Here is a 24,134-nt window from a genome sequence, read left to right as displayed (position 1 = left end):
TGTTTGTTATGTGCTGTGGAGTTGGTCTGACTCATAGCGACCCTATACAGGGTTTCCAAGGCTGTAAATCTTTATTGGAACAGAAAGCCTCATCTTTTTCCCGTGGAACAGCAGGTAGTTTTGAACTGCTGACTCCGATTCATAAGCACTATGCAAAGCCAGAGCATATAGCTAAGTATAGGTATTTGTTGGACAATTTAGTAATTTCTTGAATTTTTTCATCTTATGTGCAGTTGGTACTCAGTGAATTCTGTGTGTTATAAGTCATCACTGTTGTTTCAAGAAAGAAACATTGCTTGAGCACAGTGTCAAAAATTCAGAGGTCCAAAGCAGAATAAGGTAGAGCCCTTGCCCTTTTGTATTTGGAGGAGACAGAGCATAAAGGTAAATCACCCACATGAGGCAATGCATGACCAGAGCTCGATGACAAGTACATGTTGTAGGAGTTTGAAGGGAAGATTCTGTTTTGAGACAGATTCCTAATTGAGTCATTGAGAGCACTGAATGTCAGAGTTAAGAGTCATTGTCCATCCTGTGGAGAGCCAGGACTGCTGGGAGCAGTGTTTTGGAGATACTGGTCTTAGGTTTTTTGGGATTAATTCCTGGTAGGTCAGAGGCTGGAGTCTTGGCTCCTCCCCTTCTTCTGTGCTTTAGAGAAAATCACTGGGAGTCTTCAGGATTAAGGCCTTGGCACTTGGTGATGAAGGTAGCAGGTGCCCTCTTCTCACCACAGAGGTTCTGCCCTCTCAAGGGAGCTATACAAGAGAACAGGACCAGACCCATGTTGCCTGTAGTGGCAATGAGAGGAAGCAGTGGAGATAGAGCCGAAAAGCGGCTGACAGCTTGAGTAGGAGTAGCCTGCGAGCCTATGCCCAAACCATGTGCTCTGCCTAACTGCTGCTATCCCACCCAGGGTCCAGTGCTGCAAGAGTGGGTTTGGGGTCTTTGAAACCATTAGGGGAAAATAATAAACAAAAGGAGAGCTGCTCTCCCTTTAAAAGACAAACAGAAAACCTTATGGGATCACAGACTTATAATCAGAAGTAAAATGCCTCATGCTTCCCTGTCTTTGCCCTTGAGTTGATTCTCACCCTTCCTGATCCTGTATAGGGTTCCTGAGGAGTGGCCGACCTTGCAGTTAACATCCCAGTGCTTCCCTGTACAGTAGTAAAATGGGCTTCATGTTGCTTAGTTGAATGGGAGGACTTAAAATTGCAAGAGCAATCCTGCAGGGCTTTGAGAGGAAGCAGTGAGGTGGAGTTGAGGTGAAGTGGTGGAGGGGTGCTAGGAAGTTCAAAACTACCTGAGGGACAGTCTAGAACTCTTGGGGAAGCCTTAGGGCAGGAGAGGCAGGAGTGTTGTTGTTCCTAAATCTTGTGGTTAATCTGACTGCTTCCACCTCTCTGTCTCCTTTGTCTTTCTACCAATCAGCATTGAGTACGTCTCAAGGACCAGTGGTGGAGCTAATAAATGACCTCATGGTCACCAGTTCAAAGCCTCCAACTGCTCCTGAGGGAAAAAGATGGGCTGTGTGCTCCTGTAAGGTCACTAGGACTTGAAATTGATGGCAGTGGGTTTGGTTTTTTGAGGGGGCTGGTAGAGGAGCCCTGGTGGTGTTGTGGAATAAGCGTTGGACTGGTAACCATGAGGTCAGTGGTTCAAACACACCAGCCGATCCTGAGTAGAAAGGTGAGGTCTGCGCCCATAAAGATTTATAGTCTGGAACCCTATACAGGGCCACTATGAGTCAGAATAAGGAGCTCTGGTAGCGTAGTGGTTACGCATCTGGCTGAGACCCGCAATGTCAGCAGTTCGAAACTACCAGCTGTTCTGCAGGAGAAAGATGAGGCTTTCTGCTCCTGTAAAGATTTACAGCCTTGGAAACCCTGTACAAGGTCGCTATGAGTTGGAACCAACTCCACAGCACACAATAACAACATGAGTCAGAATTAACTGCGTGGTAGAGAGGAGTCCGGTGTGGCACTTTAGGAAAAGCACTTGACCAGAAGATTGGTTTGAGCTGCAAAACTAGCAGATCAAACTCACCAGCCGCTCCTCGTAAACCCTATACAGGGTAGCTGTGAGTCGGAATCAACTCGATGCCACTTAACAATAGTTTAAGAGAGTACAAATCTATAAACAGCTTGATTGAAAGATGTTTCACGTACCATACAATTCACTCATTTAAAGTTGCACTTCATACTTTTTAATATGGTCACAGGGTTGTGCAACTGCCACCCAGAGTTTAAGTATTTTTAACAACCCTCATAGAAACCCTGTACTCATTAAGTTACTTCCCATTCTCTCTCCAAGCTACTAGGACCTATCTCAGCAGCAGTCCTGCATAGGGTTTCTCAGGAGCGGCTGGTGAGTTTGAACTGTCAACCTTGTAATTAGCACTCCATTTTTTATCTTACATTGCTATACCAGGCACTAGGACCTAGGCTACTACTTTCCTTCTGTTGCAGTTTCCCTATTCTGGACGTTTCTTATAAGCAGAATCATGTAATACAGGTTCCTTGTGGATAGATTCTTTCACTTAGCATAATGTTTTTAAAGTTCATCCATGCTATGCTGTGGAGAAGTGTGGGAGGAAGCAGCAGAGTCCTCACCCCTGCCCTTGATGCCGTTGGTAAAGATCACAGCAAACTTCCTCTTCCCATGTACACACCCTAGGGATGTTTGCAGATCTGCAGTGTGTGGACATTCAAATAGGATAATCACAAGGTCAATGGTACAAAGCCACCAGCTGCTCCTCTGAAACCCTTTACAGGCTCGCCATGAATTGGAACCAGCTGGATGGCTCTCAACAAAAACAACGACAATATGTTGTTGTTAAGTGCCCTCAAGTGTCAAGTCTTTTCCAACCCATAGTGACCCTGTAGAGGGTTTCCGAGGAGAGGCTGGTGAGCTTGAACCACTGACTTTGCAATTCAAACAACTTTTACAGTTCGGTGCATTAACCTGCAGTGCCATACCAGGACTCAGTGTTGTTGTTAAGTGCTATTGAGTCGGTTCTGACCCATAGTGACCCCGTATAGGGTTTCCAAAGGAGAGGCTGGTGAGCTTGAACCGCCAACCTTGCAGTTCAAATGGCTTTGCAGTCTGGCATATTAACCCACAGTGCCACATCAGGACTCCATGCATTAATACTAGTGATGGTTATCAATTAACTTGGGTAAGGTATTGTCTGCCAGGATTATCCACTGAAATTTACTTGTTTTTTCCCCCTTTATAATTACTGAATATTTAGGAGGAGATAGTTTGAGAGTGTGTAGATATCCTGTTTCTGCTTAAACGTTCATGTACTCAATTAACAAATTACCCATCAGTAGACCTTGCTTGTGGCAGTTACTGTAGTGTTCCAAGGGTGGTTTTTAAATTCCTTCTATATTTATTGATTGGAATGCTTCTATAAGAAAGAGTTATTGCTTCTTGCCTATATATTTATCCACTTATTTGTGGAAATAAGGGGATTATGGGTATTTGTTTTATCCTATGAGTTGCAATCATATTGTTTCTCAGGTTGTTCCAACTTCTCTGCTTGGATCTTGTGCAAATGTGTTTGTCCCCAGTGAATCCAAAAACCTATTGTGGTCTTAAGATACTTGGAGACGGTCCTATTTCAGTTCACCTCTAGTTGAATGGAGAACAAGCTGATTACCTTTTCCATCCTTATGTCATCATTTGCTGCTTATTATGATGTGTTTGAAGTTTTTTCACATTATAAACTTTGTTTTTAGGAAAAGAAGAAATGTGAAACCCTTCAGAGGGAAGAGTCCCAAGACGTCTTCCTTCTAGAAACTTCCAGAGAGCAAGAAATCCCTCTTGCAGTGGATGAAACCCAAGAAGATCTGATTTTGAAAATAACTGACTCCCAGCCACAGGATGAAGCCAGTGAACAAAAGGAGAGTGAAATGTTTGATGTTCCACTCACCTCCCTAACTATAAGCAATGCTGGCTCCTTGACATGTGTCACCAACACCCTAACAGAAGGGGGAGAGGTCAGAGCCCATGTTGAGGAAGGAGCCATCAAGCCAAAGGTCAACCTTGGAGACGATGTTGGAACCAAAGTAGAAACCCCCAAGAACTTTACAGAAATAGAAGAAAATAAATTGTTACATTGTGGACCTTCAGAAAGCATTCTGCAGCCTGATTTTTCTCATTTTCAACAAGAAATGGGAACTTTGCAGGTTCTCAGAGCATCTCATAATAGGACAGAAGACAAACAAGACTTGGCTCTGTCTTCAGAGGTGCTACACAGTGTTGGCTTGCAGAGTTCTTGTGAAGCCACAGTTTTAAACCCACCTGTAGTGAAAAAACTGTATCCCCAGTTGCCCTCTGAAATGACTAGAGAAGAACCAGCTTTGGTGGCTGTGAAACCTCTATTGCGTAATGAACGACTCTATCCTGAACTGCCATCTCAACCAGAACTAGTACCATTTACTAAAGAACAGCTAAAAATCTTTGAGCCTGGCTCCTGGCTGGAGAACATTGAGTCATACTTAGAAGAATTTGACTGCATGGCTCATCAGGACAGGCATGAGTTTTATGAGTTGCTTTTGAACTACTCACGCTGTAGGAAGCAGCTGCTGCTGGCTGAAGCTGAGCTACTTACCCTGGTATCTGATTGCCAAAATGCTACAAGTCGACTGTGGCACTTTAAGGAGGAACAAATGTCTGTCCAGGTATTTTGCACCAGTGGGGCTACTGTTCCTGTGACATTTCTAAGTCTGGAGTTGGCTCCTCCTCCCTCTATGACCCTGTCCTAGCTCAGACACATGTCACACAGAGGTCACGAAGTAAGGTTCTGACAGGACCCATGCAGGGAATCTCAAAGAGGAAAGATGGCTGAGTGGGACAGTTCATGGTCTGTCTAGAGGGACAGCTCTCTTGAGGTCTAGCAGATTGTTTTGATTCAGCGTTGCCAAGTCTTGTGATTTTCCAAGAGAAGCTAGACATCTGGATTATTATCCAAGAGATCCTGATTTGTAAATGTTGGCAACTAATTAAATGCACATAGTCACACAGTGTAGGCTTTGAGAATCATGTCTCTAGGGCTTTTGGTAGCATAGTGGTTATGAATCAGGCTGCTAATCTCAAGGTCAGCAATTCGAAACTACCAGCTGTTCTGTGGGAGAAAGATGGGGCCTGCTTCCGTAAAGATTTACAGCCTCGGAAACCCTATGCAGGGTCACTATGAGTCGGAACTGACTCCACAGCACATAACAACAACAACAAAGGGCTCCTGATGTGGCATTGTAGGATAAGCACTGGACTGCTAACCACAAGGTTAGCGATTCAAACCCACCTGCTGTTCTTGGAAACCTTATACAGGATAGTTACGAATCAGAAACGACTCCACAGCACTTCCAACAACTAATCATGCCCAGTTCAGCCATCAACCACTAATTTGTGATCTTGGGTATAATGCCGTGAACTTTTTGGTAGATAAAAAATGTCAAAGAGAGGATGATCCACGTAACAAGGTAGAGAGAGATGAGAAAACAAAGAAGACAGTTAGGTGAGACCCCATAGAACCCAGGGTGACCATTAGGAAAGCAATTTCACTATGGGCTCGGAGGAATGGCAGGGAAGGGAAGGTCAATCTGGACACATTTGACTGTAAAGGGAAGCTGAAGGAGATACCAGGAAAAAACCTGGCGTTTTTCTCTAGCGAACGCTCATTCATTGGGAGACCTGTCTCTCTCTTTGTAGATAAGAGTCTATGGGAAGGGAAGCTTTTTAGAATTATTGACCAAAAGCGTATAATAAAAAACACAGGTGCAGGAGTTAGTATTGAAAAGCAAAGGGTCTCTTTCATTTGAGCAGAACCCCAGAGACTAATGAGGGTAGGTACAGAGATGTTCAGGTGTATTGAATTCGAGGAGAGAGCACATTGACCTCAGTGATTATAAAGTAGAAGGTAAGAAAGATCATCAAGAGAGACCTAGGGCCCAGCACTGTTTTTTTCTGGTACCTTTCCCACTTACTTCTTTGGAAGACTTCTTATCCAAATTTGTGTTGCGTTTATAACTGCATTATACAGCTCATTGTTGTTGTTAAGTGCTGTTGAGTCGGTTCCGAGCCAGAGAGACCCTTTATGGGGTTTCCGAGGAGCAGATGGAAAGTTTGAACCGCTGAACTGGAAAGTTTGAACCGTTGAAGTGGTTCAAACTGACTTGTCATCCGGCACATTATCTTGCATTGCCACACCAGGACTCTTTTTATGATTGTGTCTATTTGCTTGTATTAGTCTCTACACAGTAGTCTAGCATCTCATTGATATAATAACCTCTCTGAGGATGGTACCGAAACCAATGCATCTTAGATAGTCTGTTCCTGCCACATGATTCTTTCAAGTACAAATAGTAACTGTTTTCCTATTTTACTTCCTACTGCCACAACTAGGGTATCTGTGCAGATCAAGTGAAAGTTTCAGGCTATCATCGCTACGAGAGAGTAGAGCTGGATGAAAATGCACTAGCAGAGCTAAAGAAGATCTTTGACGCCAAATCCGAGCACCTCCACCAGATCCTGGCTCTGCATTCTTACACGTCTGTGCTCTCGAGATTACAAGTGGAGTCTTACATCCATGCTCTGCTCAATAGTTCAGCTGTTCTGAGATCTTTAGCAATTCATCAGCAAGGTCTAGGTAAGTAATGGAGGTTTCATTCTGTGTTGTGCTCTGAAATGAAAAAAGAATCTGGCTAAATGAGTTGGTTTACAAGGTACCATTTGTCCTTGCTATTTCACCTTGCCTTTCTCAGTGCAGAATTGACATCTGTCTTAATGGGATTTCGTGGGAATAGTGCTAGGTCTTCCTTCCCTGCTTCTCCATAATGTCCCTTGCTGCCCTATATGTGTCTGGGAGAGTCTACATAGTTTGATGATAAAGAGAATTCATGATTAGAATACCTCTTTGTTCTCTGTCTTTTGCAACTTTATTTTTGCTAGTCCAGTTTGTTGGGCTATTTTACTTAATTTTCTCTATTTAAGAAAGGATTTTTATTGTGACTTGGTTGAAGGTTTATTTTACTTAATTTTCGTCAGGTCTGTAATCTGAATTTTTCAAATTTGGGGACGTGTTTAAGAGAACTATTGAATGATAGAATTTTTATTTCTGGAAGAGATATTAGGATTTTTAAAAGTTAAAAAAAAAAATCCCTTCTCTCCCCTCCCCAGGTTTTATTAACTAATCAAAGAGCTGGGGTAAGCTAAAAATTTGCTGACCTTCAGATAACATATGATAAATTTTAAATAAAATTTATTTTTTATTGTTGTTGAAAAATATATGCACAGAACATGCAGCAATTCAACAATTTCTATATGTGCAGTTATTCCATTGTGCAACCATTCCCACCCTCCTTTTCGAAATTGTTTCTCCCCATTAACATAATCTCACTGCCCCCTACACTTCCTGTGTAATTCTTCAGTTGCCCTAAGACACACATTCTTTATTAGTTAGGCTAAACTATTGTTTGGTTTTAAGAAGAACATATAATATATTTTGATAAAGTAATTATTTTCTTTTTGAGCTTCACAGAATTAAATACTTCTAAGGTCCTCTGGTAGCGTAGTGGTTACGAATCGGGCTGCCAACCTTAAGGTCAGCAGTTCGAAACTACCAGCTGCACCGCGGGAGAAAGATGAGGCTTTCTACTCCCGTAAAGATTTACACCCTCGGAAACCCTATACAGGGTCGCTATGGGTCGGAAACGACTCGATGGCACATAACAACAACAGCATGGTTTCTATATTTAGTAGAAATTCAAATAAAATTCAGATCCAACTTTTCTCCTTGGGTTTTAATATAAACTAGATATTTTAAAGAGCTTTTCTCCCCAAAAGTCCATTTCTGTGAGACTCATTCAGTCTTCTTTTGAATGATAGTGTTGAAACAGATAGGAAGTGTTCCCTCTGATCTGTGTCAGCTGAAGGAGTGCATCAGTGTCCTGTTCATGTTTACCAGGAGAGTTCACGAGGATGCGCAGTTCTATGAGGATGTCCTTCTCTGGCTGCAGAGACTGGTAAGGAAGCAGAAACAGACACTGTCTCTTCCGTGTCCCTGGTAATGTCTGGAAATTCAGGACCATCTCTTTTGTCCTTCATGGTTTTTTCTTCAGCAGCTGATTCCCTTCCTGAGTTCAGGAGTGGCATTTCCTTTGATCATGACACATGGCAATAAGTTATATTGTTGTTGTTGTTGGTAAATGCTGTCAAATCGGTTTTGACTCATAGTGAGCCTGTATAGGGTTTCGGAGGAGCGTCTGGTGAGCTTGAATTACCAACCTTGCAGATCAAACTGACCTTGCGGTCCAGCGCATTAACCTGCAGCGCCACACCAGGACTCCGGGTTATATTTCTCTAGTGCATTATTGAGCTCAAAGAGATTTTTTTCTCTAGTAAACCTTATGAATCCTAGATTTTAGGAAGAAATAAAAATACCAAATTTAAGATTAGATGTGTATTTGGAGAATAGGCATTTGATCAAAAAAGTTTCCTCATAGATTTCTTTTTATCGTATATTTAATGGTTCACTTAGTCACACTTTTTTCATTTTTAAGAGGAGGAAGAAAGACATCAGGATTTGGAAGATTTCGGAGCGATGTTAGGTGTGCTGCAGAGGAGGGGGATATTTGTTTGTTGTGTTTCTCGGTGGGTCCCACTGTGGTGCTTTTTTAGGTTCATATTGTTGTTGGACTCCTGCTATGGCGCTATAAGATCACCACTGGACTGTGAACCACAAGATCAGTGGTTCAAATCCACCAGCTGCTCCTCAGAAACTGTATCCAGGCTGCTATGAGTTGGAACCGACTTGACACTTAACAACATTGTTCTGTCTCATAGTGACCCTGTTTAGGGTTTCCAAGGCAATAAATCTTTGTCGGAGCAGAAAGCCTCATCTTTCTCCTGCAGAGTGACTGGTGGGCTCCCACTGTTGACATTGTGATTCATAGTCTAGTGCTTATTCTACAGAGCATTCGTACTCCCGGGTTCATGTTAGAGTACTTAAATATAGGGTGTTATTTTAAGCACACTTATTTGGATTTGAGACACTAATCAAAATTGAGAATAGATTTGATTATTTGCCTTGCTATTTATCTATTCACATATGGCTAGTAAGTTGCCAGAAAGTATTTACAGAGAAGCTATAAAATTTTTATCAGAGTACACAATGGTTCACGGGCCACACTGCCTCTGTGTAATAGAAACTCAGTTATTCGATATTATGCATTATGTCTGGTTATGCTTTTGAAAGACTGCGTGTATTTAAACACTGGCTAACTGACTGAACTAGGCCGTCTTCTTTAAATAGTGAAACCATATGTCCTTTGTTGTTCAGGTGTCAGTGTTACAAAAAGTTGGCTATCCTGGAGATCATCTCTTCCTTCTGAACCATATTATCCGATGCCCTGCTGGTGTTAGTAAATGGGCCGTTCCTTTCATCCAGGTATGAAGAATGGCCTTCTGATCTTGAGGAGATTGGGGGAAGTCTTAATAGATAGGCTTCCTGAAGAAATAATTTCCCTTGTTTCCACCCCCACCCCCCCAAAAAAGAGGCTACTTAAAAACTATGGATATTTAAAATAAAAGTCTTAAAGTATACCTACTATATAGTCACAAGAATTTTTATGCTGATGGTCCACCCTCAATTGATGAAATTAGAATAGAATTGCAGAAGTTCAGTTGGGGCTTGGCTTGGCAGTTTGAGTAGTGTTTAATTCTGTAACAGTTCTGCACAGGACTTTTTTCTGTAGTACTCAATAGCGAACTGACTCATAGCGAACCTGTATAGGGTTTCCACAGTAGTTGATGGGTTTGAACTGCTGACCTTGTGGTTTGCAGTCCAGTGCTGATCCTACAGCGCTACACCAGAAGTCCTGTCGTAATGCTGGTGAACTAAATTATGGGCACTTGGGTTGTTGGTCTTGAACAGTCTGCTTTCTCCTTCACTGATTTCAGATCAAAGTGTTGAATAACCCATCGGGAGTCTTTCAGTTTATGCAGTCCCTTGCCCTGCTCATGTCTCCTGTCCAGTAAGTATGGAAGAGCTCTGTGAAGTAGAAATGGAAATGCTGCCTCTTGCTGAAGGTCTGTTAAGGGAATTCCCGCGTCATCATTGCCCAAATGAACTTTGTAGCCTTTTCACAGTTCTTTCTTGGATTTCCCTGGGTGTGTATTATAATGAGATAGTTCCTCTTCTGGCATGGATGCGATTGTGAAAAGTGCCTTGCTACTGCTGCTGCTGCTTACCGTTGAGTCAGTTCTGACTCATGGTGGTCTTGTATAGGGTTTCCAAAGGCTGTAAGTCTTTATAGGAGCACACAGCGTCTTTGTCTTGCAGTGGATTTGAACTGCTGACCTTCTGTTTAGCAGCCCAACACATAACCCACCATGCTGTCTGTTCTTTAGAAGATTTAGAGACGGTGGCAGAAACTGTCAAGAGAGTTAAATGCTAAGTTGTTGTTAAGTGCTATTGAGTTGATTCAACCCATAGCGGTCCTGCATAGAGTTAGGAAGATATAATTAACAAAGTAGAAATGAAGATCATAAAGAAAGCCGAGTAGAAGCTTAGCCAGGGATTTAAAGAAGCATGAGTTGGTGCCCTATTCAGTTGAGGAGGAGAAAAGGAAGGGCACGGTGTTAGCAAAGAACTGGAGTTAGGTGAGTATAGCCATGAAAGGAGCAGGGAGGAGATCAGCTTGGCAAGAGCAAAGGGAGATGTGGGAGATGTTATTACAGATGACTAACTAGGATAAGTTGAATAGAAGGCTGCCATTTAAGGCAGAGATGTCTAGATTTGATACATTCTGGTGGCGACTGCAAAGTTGGTTTGAGCTGCAAGGTCAGTGGTTCAAGCTCACCAGCTGCTGCTTGGAAACCCTATACAGGCTCCCATGAGTCAGAACCGATTCAACAGCAGTTAACAACAACAACAACCTTCGTAGTTATTAAGGCGATCTGAACAAGAATAAAGGTATTCAAGGAAGATTAGGATGGACATCAAGCAGCAATGGCAGCTCCAGTAGTTCAGGTGGCTATCAATTGACAGGAGGAACAACCTTCACGGACCATTATTTCCGGGTTCATTTTACAGCCAGAGATGGTGAAGTGGCTGACTACTATTAGAGTAGGATATTTTTATGCAGATAATCTGTGTGTTCTGTATTTTTTGAGCCCCAGACAGCTTTCTTGTACAACATCCTTGCTTGTCTTTTATATACATGTGCACATTATTTATATGGTTCATTATAGGCAGAAAAAATAAGATCGATGCATACTTAGTAAGACCTCTCCCTTGGCCTGGAGCCCCACTGGGGTGCACCACTGGGGACTTGGCTTCACAGTTGTTGTTAAGTCGTGGAGTCGGTTCCGACCCTTAACGACCCTGCACAGACTTTCTGAGGCTGTAACTCTTTACAGGAGCAGAACCCCTCATCTTTCTCCTGTGGAACAGCTGGTAGTTTGAACTGCTGACGTTGAGGTTGGCAGCCTGATTCATAATCACTACGCTACCAGAGCTCCTTTGCTTCACAGTTAGGTCTTGTGAAAGTTGAGAAAACAGCTGAGTTCTTGTTATGCCATAAATTCCTCTTGCTCAGAATTTATCTCACTGTTTCAGAAGAGTACATGCTTCTGCTTAATGGAGAGATTACAGCTATCTGACTTTCCTAACTCTGGAACCCAACCCAGCATCAAGAGGGAGGTGACCTTTAATAGTGTCACTAACTCTGACGTTGTTATTTTTGTTAAGTGCCGTCGAGTCAGTTCTGACCTGTAGTGACCCTATATAGGGTTTCCGAGGAGCAAGTGGTGAGCTGGAACCACTGACCTTGTGGTTCAAATCAGCTTTGCATTCCAGCGCATTAACCCACAGTGTCACACCAGAACTCCAACTCTGACGTTGTTGTTATGTGCCGTGGAGTCAGTTCCAACTCATAGTGACCCTGCACAGGGTTTCCAAGGCTGTAAATCTTTATGGGAGCAGAAAGCCTCATCTTTCTCCCGCAGAACAGCTGGTAGTTTCAAACTGCTGACCATGAGATTAGCAGCCTGACTCGTAACCACTACGCTACTCTGACGTTGTTGTTGTTATGTGCCATGGAGTCAGTTCCGACTCATAGCGACCTTGTACAGGGTTTCCAAGGCTGTAAATCTTTACGGGAGCAGAAAGCCTCATCTTTCTCCCGCAGAGCAGCTGGTAGTTTTGAACTGCTGACCTTGCGGCTCGCAGCCCGATTTGTAACCACTACGCTACCAGAGACATTAGGTCCCAGGAAAGCCTCTCTCTTCTCAGAACCTTAATTGGGGTAATGAAAATGGGGAGGAGAGTGAGGGAACGCAAAAGTCATGTTTTTCTATAAAGGATTAGGGAGTTGACGAAATAAAGAGATGACTGGAAAGGAATGCACCAGGCCTAACTCTGGGTCTCTGCGTCTGCATACCTGAATAGGTGTTAGCAGTCCTAAAGACAGAAAAATGAGACAGGATGGAGAAAAATTTGAGTGATGTGTACAAGCAGATAGATACATGTCAGATCTGAAGGGTACCTTGGGCAACTGGCAGGAATTGTAGACCTTTCACTGCCTGGGCTCAGTCAGGTGACTGTTCCCACACACGGGATAGATGTGATTTGACTCAGAAGTGTTTTTCATTTAGATGTATTTTTATTGCCTCAAACAAGCCTCTGCATTATTTGCAGATCATCCTTAACTGCTTTTCTAAAATTCAGTAAATCATGTTTTTTAAAGCAACACTTTGTATGGTTAGGCCGAGCTAACTAAGCATCTGTAGCAGTCCATATGGGTTGAGGTCCCACTGTGTACGAGGAGCTGTGCTCACGGAAACGCTTTTCTAGGATGCCACTAATTCAGAGTGATCCTGACCTCTCCAGCACAATTAGAGAAGGTTTTGTAGGTTGGTTTTTAAAGAGTTCTTTTTTGGTTTAGGAACCCTGGGGGCGTGGTGGGTTAAGTGTTGGGCTGCTAACTAGAAGATCAGCGGTTAGAATCTACCAGCTGCTACACGAGAGAAAGCCAAGGTGGTCTGTGTCCATAAAGGTGATAGTGTCAGAAGCCTTAGGGGCAGTTCTCCTGTGTCCTGTAGGGTCTCTGAGTCAGGGTCGACTCTGAAGCAGTGGTTTGGGTTTGGGTTTGGATTTTTATTTACTAATTTAAATAATTTCAAGATTGGCCCATGCTGATGAGAAAATGATTCAGAATGCAGTCTTGTTTTGTAACTGGAGTTGTCTCCTTTGTTCTTGTAGAAATCGAGCAGATTTCATGTGCCACATGAAGCCATGCGAGCGCAGCCTGACTTCCTCGGGGTCGGTGTCGGGGACCTGGACTCTAGTGGATGAGGCGGGGGAAGAGGTAACTGGTGGCATCGCCCTGACTTTCACTAACAGGTTCTGAGCTCTTAGTACTGGATACCGTTGTCAGCACCTTTCTCCTTGAATCTTTACAATAGTCCTTTGAGTTGAGGACTCTTGTGATCCCCAAGATGGGGTGTGAAGCCACTTGTCACTTAATCACACTGTCATGAACCTATGTGCTCTATGCATCCCTCCTGAGAAAAGATCCATCTGGGAGGGTTTGGGGCCTGGAAACTCAATATAGCCCAATTATATAATGTTTACAATGGGGCTTTTATGTTCTAACAAGTGTCTGGGGTTGAGAGCTCACCTACCTACAGGCAGTCTGAGGCACTTGCCAAAGTTCTCTTTGTCTCATATTTTCTGGGTCTCTCTCATTGTTCCAGCTCTGTTTGGTCAGAATTTAATGTTTAAAATCCAGCTCATTATCAGCTCTAGTTTTATTTTTTTTATTCCCCCCATGAATTTTTTTTTTTTTTTAAATGATTTAAATTTTGATTTGATGTGTTTGTCTAGGATAGCTAGGGACAAGGTTTCCTACTGTAGGGTAAGCTCTGGTCAGAATTTAATGTTTAAAATCTAGCTAATTATCAGATCTAGTTTTATTTTTTTATTCCCCCCATGAATTTTTTTTTTTAAATGATCTAAATTTTGATTTGATGTGTTTGTCTAGGATAGCTAGGGATAGGGTTTCCTACTGTAGGGTAAGCACTGGACTACTGACCACAGGTTGGCGGTTCAAACCCACTAGCCAGTCCTTGGAAACCTTATACAGAGTTACTATGAGTCAAAACCAACAACAGCAATATCACAGTCTTTGAAAGACCACTTTGAGAAACGCCCTTCAGGCACAGCAAAGGTGTTCGAACCTCTGTGCCATGGACCAGCAGCCCACACCCTGCTGCAGTGAGCAGTGTGTGAATCCACAGACACATGAGAGAAGTCTGCCACACATTTTCATGTCCTTTTAGAGAGAGATTGTTGTTGCTAAGTGCTGTTGAGTTGGTTCCAATTCATAGCGACCTTGTACAGGGTTTCAGTGGGTTTGAACCACTGATACTGTGGTTAGCAGTCCAGTGCTTATCCAACAGCACCACACCAGTAAAGATTGTAATGAGGGAGCTCTCCCCCCAGAGTGGTCGCTGCTCCTTTTGTTTCTGATTGGTTTACTATATTTAGCCTCAGTGACAGAAAATTAAGAACCCTGCTTGGTGCCTGATTTCTCATTGTTGTTAAGTGTCATCAAATCAGTTCTGGCTCATAGGGATCCTAAATATGGTTTCTGAGGTTGTAAATCTTTGTGGGAGCAGAAAGCCTCATTTTTTCCTCAAAGAGTGACTGGTAGGCTCGAACCCTTGACTTTGTGGTTCGCGGTTCAGTGTTTATCCTACATAGCCATAGTGCTCCTGGGCTTCTGGTAAGCATTCACGAAATGTTGAATGAGATGAAGAATTAGGGAGTGCTGTTGAGTCCGAAAGGCTGTGTGGGAGGAAAGCACTCTTGCTTTTCCGTATCTGTGGTTTCTGTATGCTTGCTGTACACAGATTCGTAGTGACTCTGTAACAGAACAAAGCACTATCTGTTTTTATACCAACCTTACAGTTGGTGCTGTTTGAGCCCATTGTTGGCAACCACTGTGTCAGTGTGTCAGCCCATCTTGTTGGAGGAGAGTTGTTCTCTTTTTCGTTGACGTTTCTACTTTACCAATGTGATGTTCTTCTCCAGAGACTGGTCCAAAGTACCCATGTTGCTGTTGAGTCAGTTCTGACTCATAGCGACCCTTTGTAGGGTTTCCGAGGAGCAGTTGGCGAGTTTGCGCTTCAAACCAACCTTGCGGACTAGTGATTATCCTACAGTGCTATGGGAAGATAAAAATGAATTGACTTAAAGAAGTTATAAATAAATTGCATTAGTCCCTTGCTGAAATTTAGATGATATAGTTTTAGGATTTCTTAATCTTTTTATTGTATTCCCTTTTTTAATTTAGCATATCTCAGGATTTAGCTTAAAAAGATTTCCCTTATATAATCCCTGTGTATGATCCTTGTTATTTTTAGCCTGCCTTCAACAGCACTAATGGACAATGGAATTTCCGTCATCCATAGTAGATGCTAATTGCTCCCTGAGAATTTTGTTGGTACTAGATTAGACCTCAATTTGGGAGACAAGAATTGTGACGAAAAGAACTTGGACTGTAGTGTCTTGGTTGATGAGTTTTTTGTTTTGTTTTGTTTTTGTGAATTGAGTGAAAGTTTACAGGGCAGTTCATCAGTTTTACATTCAACAAATCATATACTTTGTTTCATTACAATGATTATAATCCCCTCCATATACCAGTAATTGATGAGTTTTATAGGAAGACCCCCACTTTGAGGAATGTTTTTAATGACCTCCTCTGAGTTGGAAATCTAATGAGAAAAGTTGTAGGTGCTAGAAATAGACGTGACCCAGATGCACATAAAATTCTGCTTGCTTTGTAAGGGGATTTACCCAACCCATCTGTGGAACTATGACCGAATAGTTATCCTGGAGGAAAGGTCCTTGAAAAGTCTTATGAGAATCCCCCATGTGTAACATTGAGACAGTATATTTCCTGTGACTCTGGACCTTAGTGTGAGCCATCTGATCTAATCAGCTGACATGATTTAGCATCTTTTCCCTTAGGACGAAGACCCTGAGACTAGTTGGATTCTCCTTAATGAAGATGACTTGGTTATCCTTTTCTCCCAGTTTCCATTTCATGAACTCTTCCAGCATCTTCTTGGGTTTAAGGCAAATGGTAGGTGACTTTCTTTTGTTGTTTATGAAGTGTGGTAGTGGTAAACTCAGACAAAGGAACTTAGCATTAAGCGTTACTTTATTTACTTCTGGCTCCCGATTCATGCTCCTTTTTGCCCAACTTGACCACAGAGAGCTGATTGCATCGCCTTGATAACAGTTTCTTTCTCTCTCTTGTGGCTGTAATGTCCCACTAAGATGACCAAAGAGCTCGCACATTGTCCAACTTTAATAAAAGGCTTTAATTTTATACTTTGTCTCAACTTTCTCATTTCATGTTAATATAGGAGTAAAAGGGATTGTTGATTCTTTTTAAAATTAATTTTAACTTATTGTTGTGAATTGGTTGAAGGCGTACAGAGCAAATTAGTTTTCCATTCAACAGGTCATACACATTTTGTTTCATGTCATTGATTGCAGTTGCCACAATATACCACACTTTTCCCATTTCCTCCCTGTGTTTCCCATTTCCATTCCGCCTTTCCTAACCTTTCTGAGCTTTCTCTGTGGGTAGATATTGCCCTTTTGGTCTCAAATGGTTGCTTATTCTAAGGAGTGTGTACTCCTCACTTGTGTTACTATTCCCCTTACAGACCTGTCTATTGTTTGGCTGGAAATGTTTGAACCAAACATACCTGTTTCTATTGAGTCATCAGGCTGAGGTCAATTTCAGGCCTAAAGGGGATTGAATGTTAATTCTTGTCCATTTTATCTATTGCTTTGTCATTGTGGTATTTTCACCTGTGTCCTTCCTTACTTGTCCGTTTGTAATTATATTCATTTTTTCTTTTCTCTTGCTAATTTCTAGGTGATTATTTACCAGAAACAACAAGACCTCAAGAGATGATGAAAATTTTTGCCTTTGCCAATTCGTTAGTGCAACTTCTGGCTGTGGGATTGGAAACCTTTAACAGAGCTCGCTATCGGCAGTTTGTGAAGCGCATTGGTTATATGATCAGGTAATCTGCTTTTGGAACATTTGTCTTTTTGCTTTGCCTTGATTGGGCAGACACTGTATAACTGGAGATGATGGGTAATTTATTGCTATATTTAAGGTCTCATTTTCAGAAAAGTAAGAATTTTTATTTTGTTGGGTTGATTTTATTTTTCATCATTTACCAGATGACAACTTTATCAGTGTTTCCCAAGATATGATCTCAAATTTAACTGGGTTAAATTTGACTGTTCAGGAGGTAATCAAGGTCCTCAAGATGATTGGTGGGTAGAAGAGGGAAGAGGAAAGGGAGTCCGTGGGAAGGCAGGCTCTTAACTCTGCCTCTGCTCTCTATTCTTCTAAGGCTGAGCCTTTGCCTTGGAATGGTGACACATCTGTGGATAATTGGCAGTAGGCCTTTTGCTGTCCTGTTGCCTCTGATTTTAATTTTTGTACTGCTGTGGGATAATGCGCTGTACTGCAAGGTCAGTTTGAACCACAAGGTTGGCGATTCAAACTCACCAGCCACTCCTCAGAAACCCTACCTAGGGACACTTAGCAACAACAACAATGCCATTAAAATAAAAATTGCGTAGACTTACCAATCAGGAGCTACTGTCTTACACTGGGAACGCACTATCATTTATTTGAGTGGAAACTAGGCTTGTGTTTTTACTGTACAGTGTCTGAGTAAATGTTAGTGATGTCGAGTTGACTTCAGCTCATAGCGACCCTATGTAGGGTTTCCAAGGAGTGACTGGTGAGCTTGAACTGCTGCCCTTTGTGGTTTAAACCAACTTTACAGTCCCACACATTAACCTGCAGCACCACACCAGGACTCTGTCTGAGTAAATATATATTGATGTGGTGGTGGTGGTATAGTACTGTGGAGTTGGTTCCTACTCATAGCGACCTTGTATAGGGTCTGAGTCTGTAAATCTTTACGGGGCAGAAAGCCTCATCTCTCTCCAGGTAGTTTTGAACTAGCTGACCTTGAGGTTAGCAGCCCAACTTATAACCATTACACTACCAGAACTCCTTATATATGGATATACGTCTGAGTAAATAAGAGACCATATATTGCTTTCCATGGAATTAAGTTTATAGACTCTTTTCTGTATTATCAGGTTTTCTATCTTTACTGGATCATTATTGTATCATATACCATCTTAACCAGTTCAGCATATAAATAAGCTATTTTTCATCCCCAAACAAAAATAAACAAACTAAAACCCTTTTCTCATCCCTGCTTTTGTTTCTAAAACAAAATAGATTTGAATTCCCTGTCTGAACTTAGTGAGCTTACCATGGGTCAGGATTGAACCTTCTCATCTACTTCCCGGAGTAAATCTTTTGTTTTGTTTTTAAGCTTTTTATGTACCATCAGAACAGTATTTACCTCTGTTCACTTTAACTCTTGCACTCTTGTCTTCCACTACCTTCATTTTTCTTCTGCTAACCTCCCTTTTTTTGTATATTGCCTTACCCGACACCCAAGTTAACACGTGTTTGCCATGTAGCCCATGAATAGTTTTTCCTACCCTCCCGCTTGTGATAATCCTCACAGAATGTTTTCTTTTTTTTAGCATGACAACCGTTCTTGAATTTTTACAATGGTGGTCTCATATAGTATTTGTCCTTTAGTGCTTGACTAATTTCACTAAGCATAATGTCCTCCAAGTTCATAGATTGAGCATTTGCTTCAGCATTGCCTAGTATTCCATTGTGTGCACGTACCAAAGTTTCTTGAACCATTCTTCTATTGATGAGCATTTAGCTGTCTCTTTTTGCTAATGTGAATAGTGCTGTAGTGAACATGGGTTTGCTTATATTTATTTGTGTCATGGCTCTTAACATCTTGTATTATTTAAAACCTTTTTTTGTTCAGTTCAATGCAAGTGAAACTTTGTTGAGAGCCCAGTGCCATGGGGCTAGGGAGAACCCCACTAGCGGGAGGCCAGCAGCGAGGGTCCTTATTTTACCTTCTTCTTGGGGCGCAGATCGTTGGAGTGGCTGTGCTTCTTGCGGCAGTTGGCAGCACAGGGGTGCAGGTGAGCGAAACGTTCGCAGCAGACCATTGTGTTGCAGTTGTACTTCTGGGCGATTTGGTGCAGGGAAAGCTTGATGATGGCGCTGCACAGACGCAGCACCAGGTGCAGGGTGGACTCTTCCTGGACATTGCAGTCTAGAGAGGGCGGCTGTCCTCCAGCTGTTTACTGGTGCTGGTTGGGAGGATACCCTTCTTGTCTTGGATTTTGGCTGTGACATTCTCAATGGTGTCACTGGGCTCAACCTCGAGAGTGATGGTCTTGCCTTGGCAGGGTCTTCACAATGATCTACATCTCTGTGTCTGCCGCTTGGCCACTTTGCTGATGAGGAAAATATATTTTTTGAGTATTTTATTGTGCTTTAGATGAAAGTTAGTTTCCTATTCAACAGTTCTTACACAGTTTGTTCCATGACATTGATTGATGTCCCTACGATGTATTAGCTCTCTCCCCGTTTCTCCCCTGCCTTCCTTGTCTCCGTGTCTTCAGTTTTTCCTTCCCCTCCCTGTTTCTTATCTGTGTTCTTGTAAATTTTTTTGTTGTAAGGAGCACTTTCTTTTTGGGTGTTATTTATTTATTTTGTAGGCCAACTTGTATTTGGCTGAAAGGTGCCCACTGGGTCTGGCTTCAGTTCCAGTATCTTGGGGTGATACTCTCTGGGGTTCAGTCTCTATCACTCAAGTTGTGTTGTACATTGTCTTCCAGTCTAAACATTCTAATGGCCAGCATGTTCAGTGGTGGTAGCCAATCACCATCTAGCTCTTCTGGTCTCAGGCTAGAAGAGACTGTGGTTTACCTGGACCATTACTCCTGTGGACTAACTTCTTCCTCGAGTCTGTGGTGTCCTTCACTGTCCTTTGCTCCAAATTAGAAGACATCAATAGCTGTATTTTTGATGGCCTGAAAACATGTTTTTTGCTTGGCCTTCAGAACACTGTCCTCTCCTGGCTTCTCCTCTATTTCACTGGCCATTCATTTTGTGTCTCAATGGTTGTCGAATGCTCACCGTTCAGGGCCTGTTAATGGTGGTGTGCCGCAGGGCTCAGTACTTAGAACTCTTCTCTTTACCCAGATTCCCTTCTTGGTCTCACACCACTATCATGTCTTTAAATACCATTGATATTCTAGCCCTGGCCTCTTTCAGAAACTTTTATGTCCACTTGCCAACTCAGCTCCTCCACGGTGTATGACTTATGAACATTGTAACTGAATATTCCAGAACTGAATGTTCTCTTCCCATCCTCCCAAGCTGCTGCTCCCACAGTCTTCCCAGTTTCAGGAAATGACATCTCTGTTCTTTAAGTGGCTCAAGCCAAAACACTTGTTCATTCTTAACTTTTCTTTTATACTCCAGGCAGCAAAATCTGTCATCTCTAGGTTTCAAATACCATCTTTTGTCAAATCTAAGAGGCCACTCATTCTAAAGATGTATATTATGTGCCACCAAGAAAGAGAAAAGGTTGTCAAATTATGGCGTGCCATGAATTTTAACATACCTCCCAATGTCAGAGATGATAAAGTGTGAACAATGAGCGTCTTTTTTAATTAACAAAATAGGCCTTTCCCAAAATGTAGCCTTTTTTTACCTTTACTGCTACTACCCTCACTTACTCTGGTTATTTCTGACCTGAATATCACAATTGCCTCCTACCCATGCCCAACCCCACCTCCTCCAATCCCAATGTGTTCTCACAATAGCTGGAGTGTCCCATTTAATCTTGAGTCAGCTCATGTGACTTCATACTATTTGGGAAAAACCAAAGTGCCCCCAGTGGCCTAGCAGGCCTTTGATGATCTGGCTTCCTGTCAGCTTTCTTGCTGTTCCTCAAACATGCTGACCATACCAGGAGCCTTCTCATGGTCACCTCCCTGCGTGTCCTTCCCTTAGATACCCTGGTGACTGACTTCTCACCTCCTTATGTCCTTACTCAAGTGCCCCTCGCCTGTGAGGCATGTCCTGCTCCCAGGCCACCTCTTTACCCTGCCCCAACTCCAAACATACTATGTTCCCCTCTGTGCTTTGTATTTTCAGTGTCAATTATTACCTTGTGACAGAAATACATACAAGGGAGCTTCATGAAAATGGAACGTTCATGGAAAAATGAAGTTAAAAGATAATAGAATTTTTTTGATATTAATTTTATTTATTGTTGCTCTGTTTGTTAAGTGCCTCCAAGTCAAGTCTGACTCCCAGCGACCCTGTAGAGGGTTTCTGAGGAGTGGCTGGTGAGTTTTAATCCACCAACATCATCACATTTGCTCACTACTAAATGTAAGTTCCATGAGGAAAGGGAGATCTTTTTGGTTTATTTACTTTTAAAAATCTCATTACATTACCTTCAAATCCTGGAAGATAATAGGAACTTAGTAAACGTCTGTAGAATAGTTTAATGCCTCGTGTATAATATGAGAATGCTGATAAATTGAAGGCGTTTTGCGTGAGTGATGTATATAACCTGTCTTCATTCCAGGATGACCCTTAGTTACGTGAGTGACCATTGGGCGCAGTATGTGAGCCACAACCAAGGCTTGGGGTTGGCCCTACAGCCCTATTCCCTGGAGAAGCTGCAGGTTGAGTTCGATGAGCTGTTTTTGAGGGCTGTTTTACATGTGCTAAAAGCCAAAAGGTAAGAAGTATGGTGATATGTCTGAGAAGTAACCCCCTGGCTACTGGAAAAGACTGGAGTGAAAGTTACTGAGTGAAGTAGATCACTTATTCTGTTTTTCATCCTTATTTTGGACCAATTCATGGGCCCTAGTTTCCTTATCTGTAGTACACTGCCTGCTGACTGAAATTATTTCTCTTAGGTTTATTTTCATCTTAAAATACCGATTTTGATGTCTCAGTTTCTCTACTCCTGAACTTTTGAGAGAGTCTTGAGCAGAGAAAAACAATGATAAATTCTATCTTATATCCAACTATGTTGTTGTTGTGCCGTCGAGCCAGTTCCGACCCATAACGACCCTGTATAAGGTTTCCGAGGAGCAGCTGGTGATCTTGAACCCCTGACCTTGCAGTTCAAATGGCTTTGCAGTCTGGCACATTAACCCACAGTGTCACACCAGGACTCCTGTTGTTGTTGTTGTTAAGTGCTGTTGAGTTGGTTCCGACCTATAGTGACCCTGTATAGGGTTTCTGAGGAGCAGCTGGTGAGTTTGAACTGCCGACCTTGCAGTTCAAATGACTTTGAAGTCTGGCACATTAACCCACGGCACCACACCCATTGTTGCTGTTGTTATGTGCCATTGAGTCGGTTCCAACCCATAGTAACCCTCCTGTACAGGGTTTCTGAGACTGTAAATCTTTATGGGAGCAGAAAGCCTCATTGGAGTGACTGGTAGTTTCGAACTGCTGACCTTAAGGTTCACAGCCTGATTCAGAACCACTACGCTACCAGAGCTCCTTGTTGACCTTGTGATTTGCAGTCCAGTGCTGATGCTGAACCACCATACCAGGTGTCCTTTAGAATGTAAGAAGTCCAAATTCAGCATACTGGCTCTGATGGAAGGCTGTCAGCTCTGGAGAATGGTCCTGGTGTCCTTTCAGCATCTGTTGGCCCAACATTCCTTGGAGTTCTCCATGTGTCTTGGTGTCAGTCTTCCTCTGGATGTAGGAGCTTCACATTACAGAGACCCCAGGTCCAAAGGACATACTCCATTCCTGGCCCTTCTTTCTTAGTAGGTACCTCTCTGAGTCGGGGAGCCAAGGAACTCAGATTGACAGGACAGACGACAGGCTATTGGTGTGCAAGGCTGTGGGAACTGTGAATCAGATCAGATGATAGGCCACAAATCCCATGAATTGGAGATGAGACCCGAATGAGTCAAATGCAGTATCTATAGCAAGAGACACCTATGACAATGATAGGAGTTACGTGCTGTAAAGTTGGTTCTGACTCAGACAATCCTATATAGGGTTTTCGGGGCTGTAAATCTTTGAGGGAGCAACAAGAAATAACAAGAAAGTCCCGTTTTTCTTATGTTTTTCCCAAGGTGTACCTTGAATACCCCCGAGCCGATGGTGTGACCTGCCTTGGTGCTCTGGGGACAGTCCCCACCACCTTGACCTCCATCACTGGTGACCACCTCTGTAGAGGGGTATAGTGAGAGGCTGGGGGAGGGTGCAAGAGCAAGTGGCTCCTTGGCTTACCCCATGGAGGTACACCCCCCTCAGAGGGCACCTACAGGGGTGGGTGCCGGGAGGGAGGAGAACGCGGCGACTGTAGTGTTTATAAAAACAAAACAAAAACGTTGCCGTCTCGTCAGTTAAACTCATAATGACCCAACAGGGAACAGTGGAACTGTTTTATAGCCTAGGGTTTCCAAGGCTGTAAGTCTTTCCAAGAAGCAGACTGCTACACCTTTCTCCTACAGAGAGGTTGTTAACCGCTGCGCCACCAGGCTCCATATGATGCCTGTAGTCAAGCGTCATTGGTGGTTAGTAGTGGTACATGTGATTTGCAGATTTTATTTTTCAGGTTATCATTCTGTAGGATATTTAAGTCTAGGACTGTCTATGGATTGTGGTCCTGGATCCGGATCGTATGCACGGTTCTTATTTGCACTGTCTCTGTAGTCTCAGCCTTGGATTACCGAGTCTGCATCTGCTGTTTAGTCTATTCAGGGTTCCTAGGACTATACATCTTGGTGGGATCAGAAAGCCTCAGCTTCCTCCCTTGAAGTGACTGGTGGGCTTGAGCCACCAATCTTGTAGTTTGAAGTCTAGCGCTTATCCTACAGAGCCACTGCGCTCTCTGGCTCCTGGTTTGTTGTTAAGTGCTGTTGAGTTGGTTCTGACTCATAGTGAACCTGTGTAGCAGGGGTGGGGACATCTAGCTATACAGGGCTATATATCATTTGTTCTGGCCCTGAAAAGGCAACCGCAGTTCCAGCCATCACGTTGTTGTTGTTGTTGTCAAGTGCTGTCGAGTCGGTTCCGACCCATAGCGACCCTGTACAGGGTTTCCAAGGGTGTAAATCTTTACAGGAGTAGAAA

General features: G+C 42.8%; 1 protein-coding gene across 1 annotated transcript in view; it reads left to right on the top strand.

Annotated features, from left to right (window-relative positions):
* The window catches only part of EPG5 (ectopic P-granules autophagy protein 5 homolog (C. elegans)), a 115,603-nt gene that overhangs the window by 13,355 nt on the left and 78,114 nt on the right, over window positions 1-24,134 (top strand). The window contains exons 2-10 of the mRNA XM_006835102.1: window positions 3,744-4,688; window positions 6,412-6,655; window positions 7,894-8,030; window positions 9,347-9,454; window positions 9,967-10,040; window positions 13,271-13,376; window positions 16,043-16,157; window positions 16,965-17,115; window positions 21,610-21,765. Coding sequence (XP_006835165.1) covers window positions 3,744-4,688; window positions 6,412-6,655; window positions 7,894-8,030; window positions 9,347-9,454; window positions 9,967-10,040; window positions 13,271-13,376; window positions 16,043-16,157; window positions 16,965-17,115; window positions 21,610-21,765 — 2,036 coding nt within the window. The remainder of the gene's footprint in view (window positions 1-3,743; window positions 4,689-6,411; window positions 6,656-7,893; window positions 8,031-9,346; window positions 9,455-9,966; window positions 10,041-13,270; window positions 13,377-16,042; window positions 16,158-16,964; window positions 17,116-21,609; window positions 21,766-24,134) is intronic.

Source organism: Chrysochloris asiatica, unplaced genomic scaffold (genome assembly GCF_000296735.1).
Source record: "Chrysochloris asiatica unplaced genomic scaffold, ChrAsi1.0 scaffold00015, whole genome shotgun sequence".
NCBI classification, from domain to species: domain Eukaryota; kingdom Metazoa; phylum Chordata; class Mammalia; order Afrosoricida; family Chrysochloridae; genus Chrysochloris; species Chrysochloris asiatica.
Note: the sequence above shows the minus strand (reverse complement) of the source record. Positions and strands in the feature narration are given on the sequence as shown.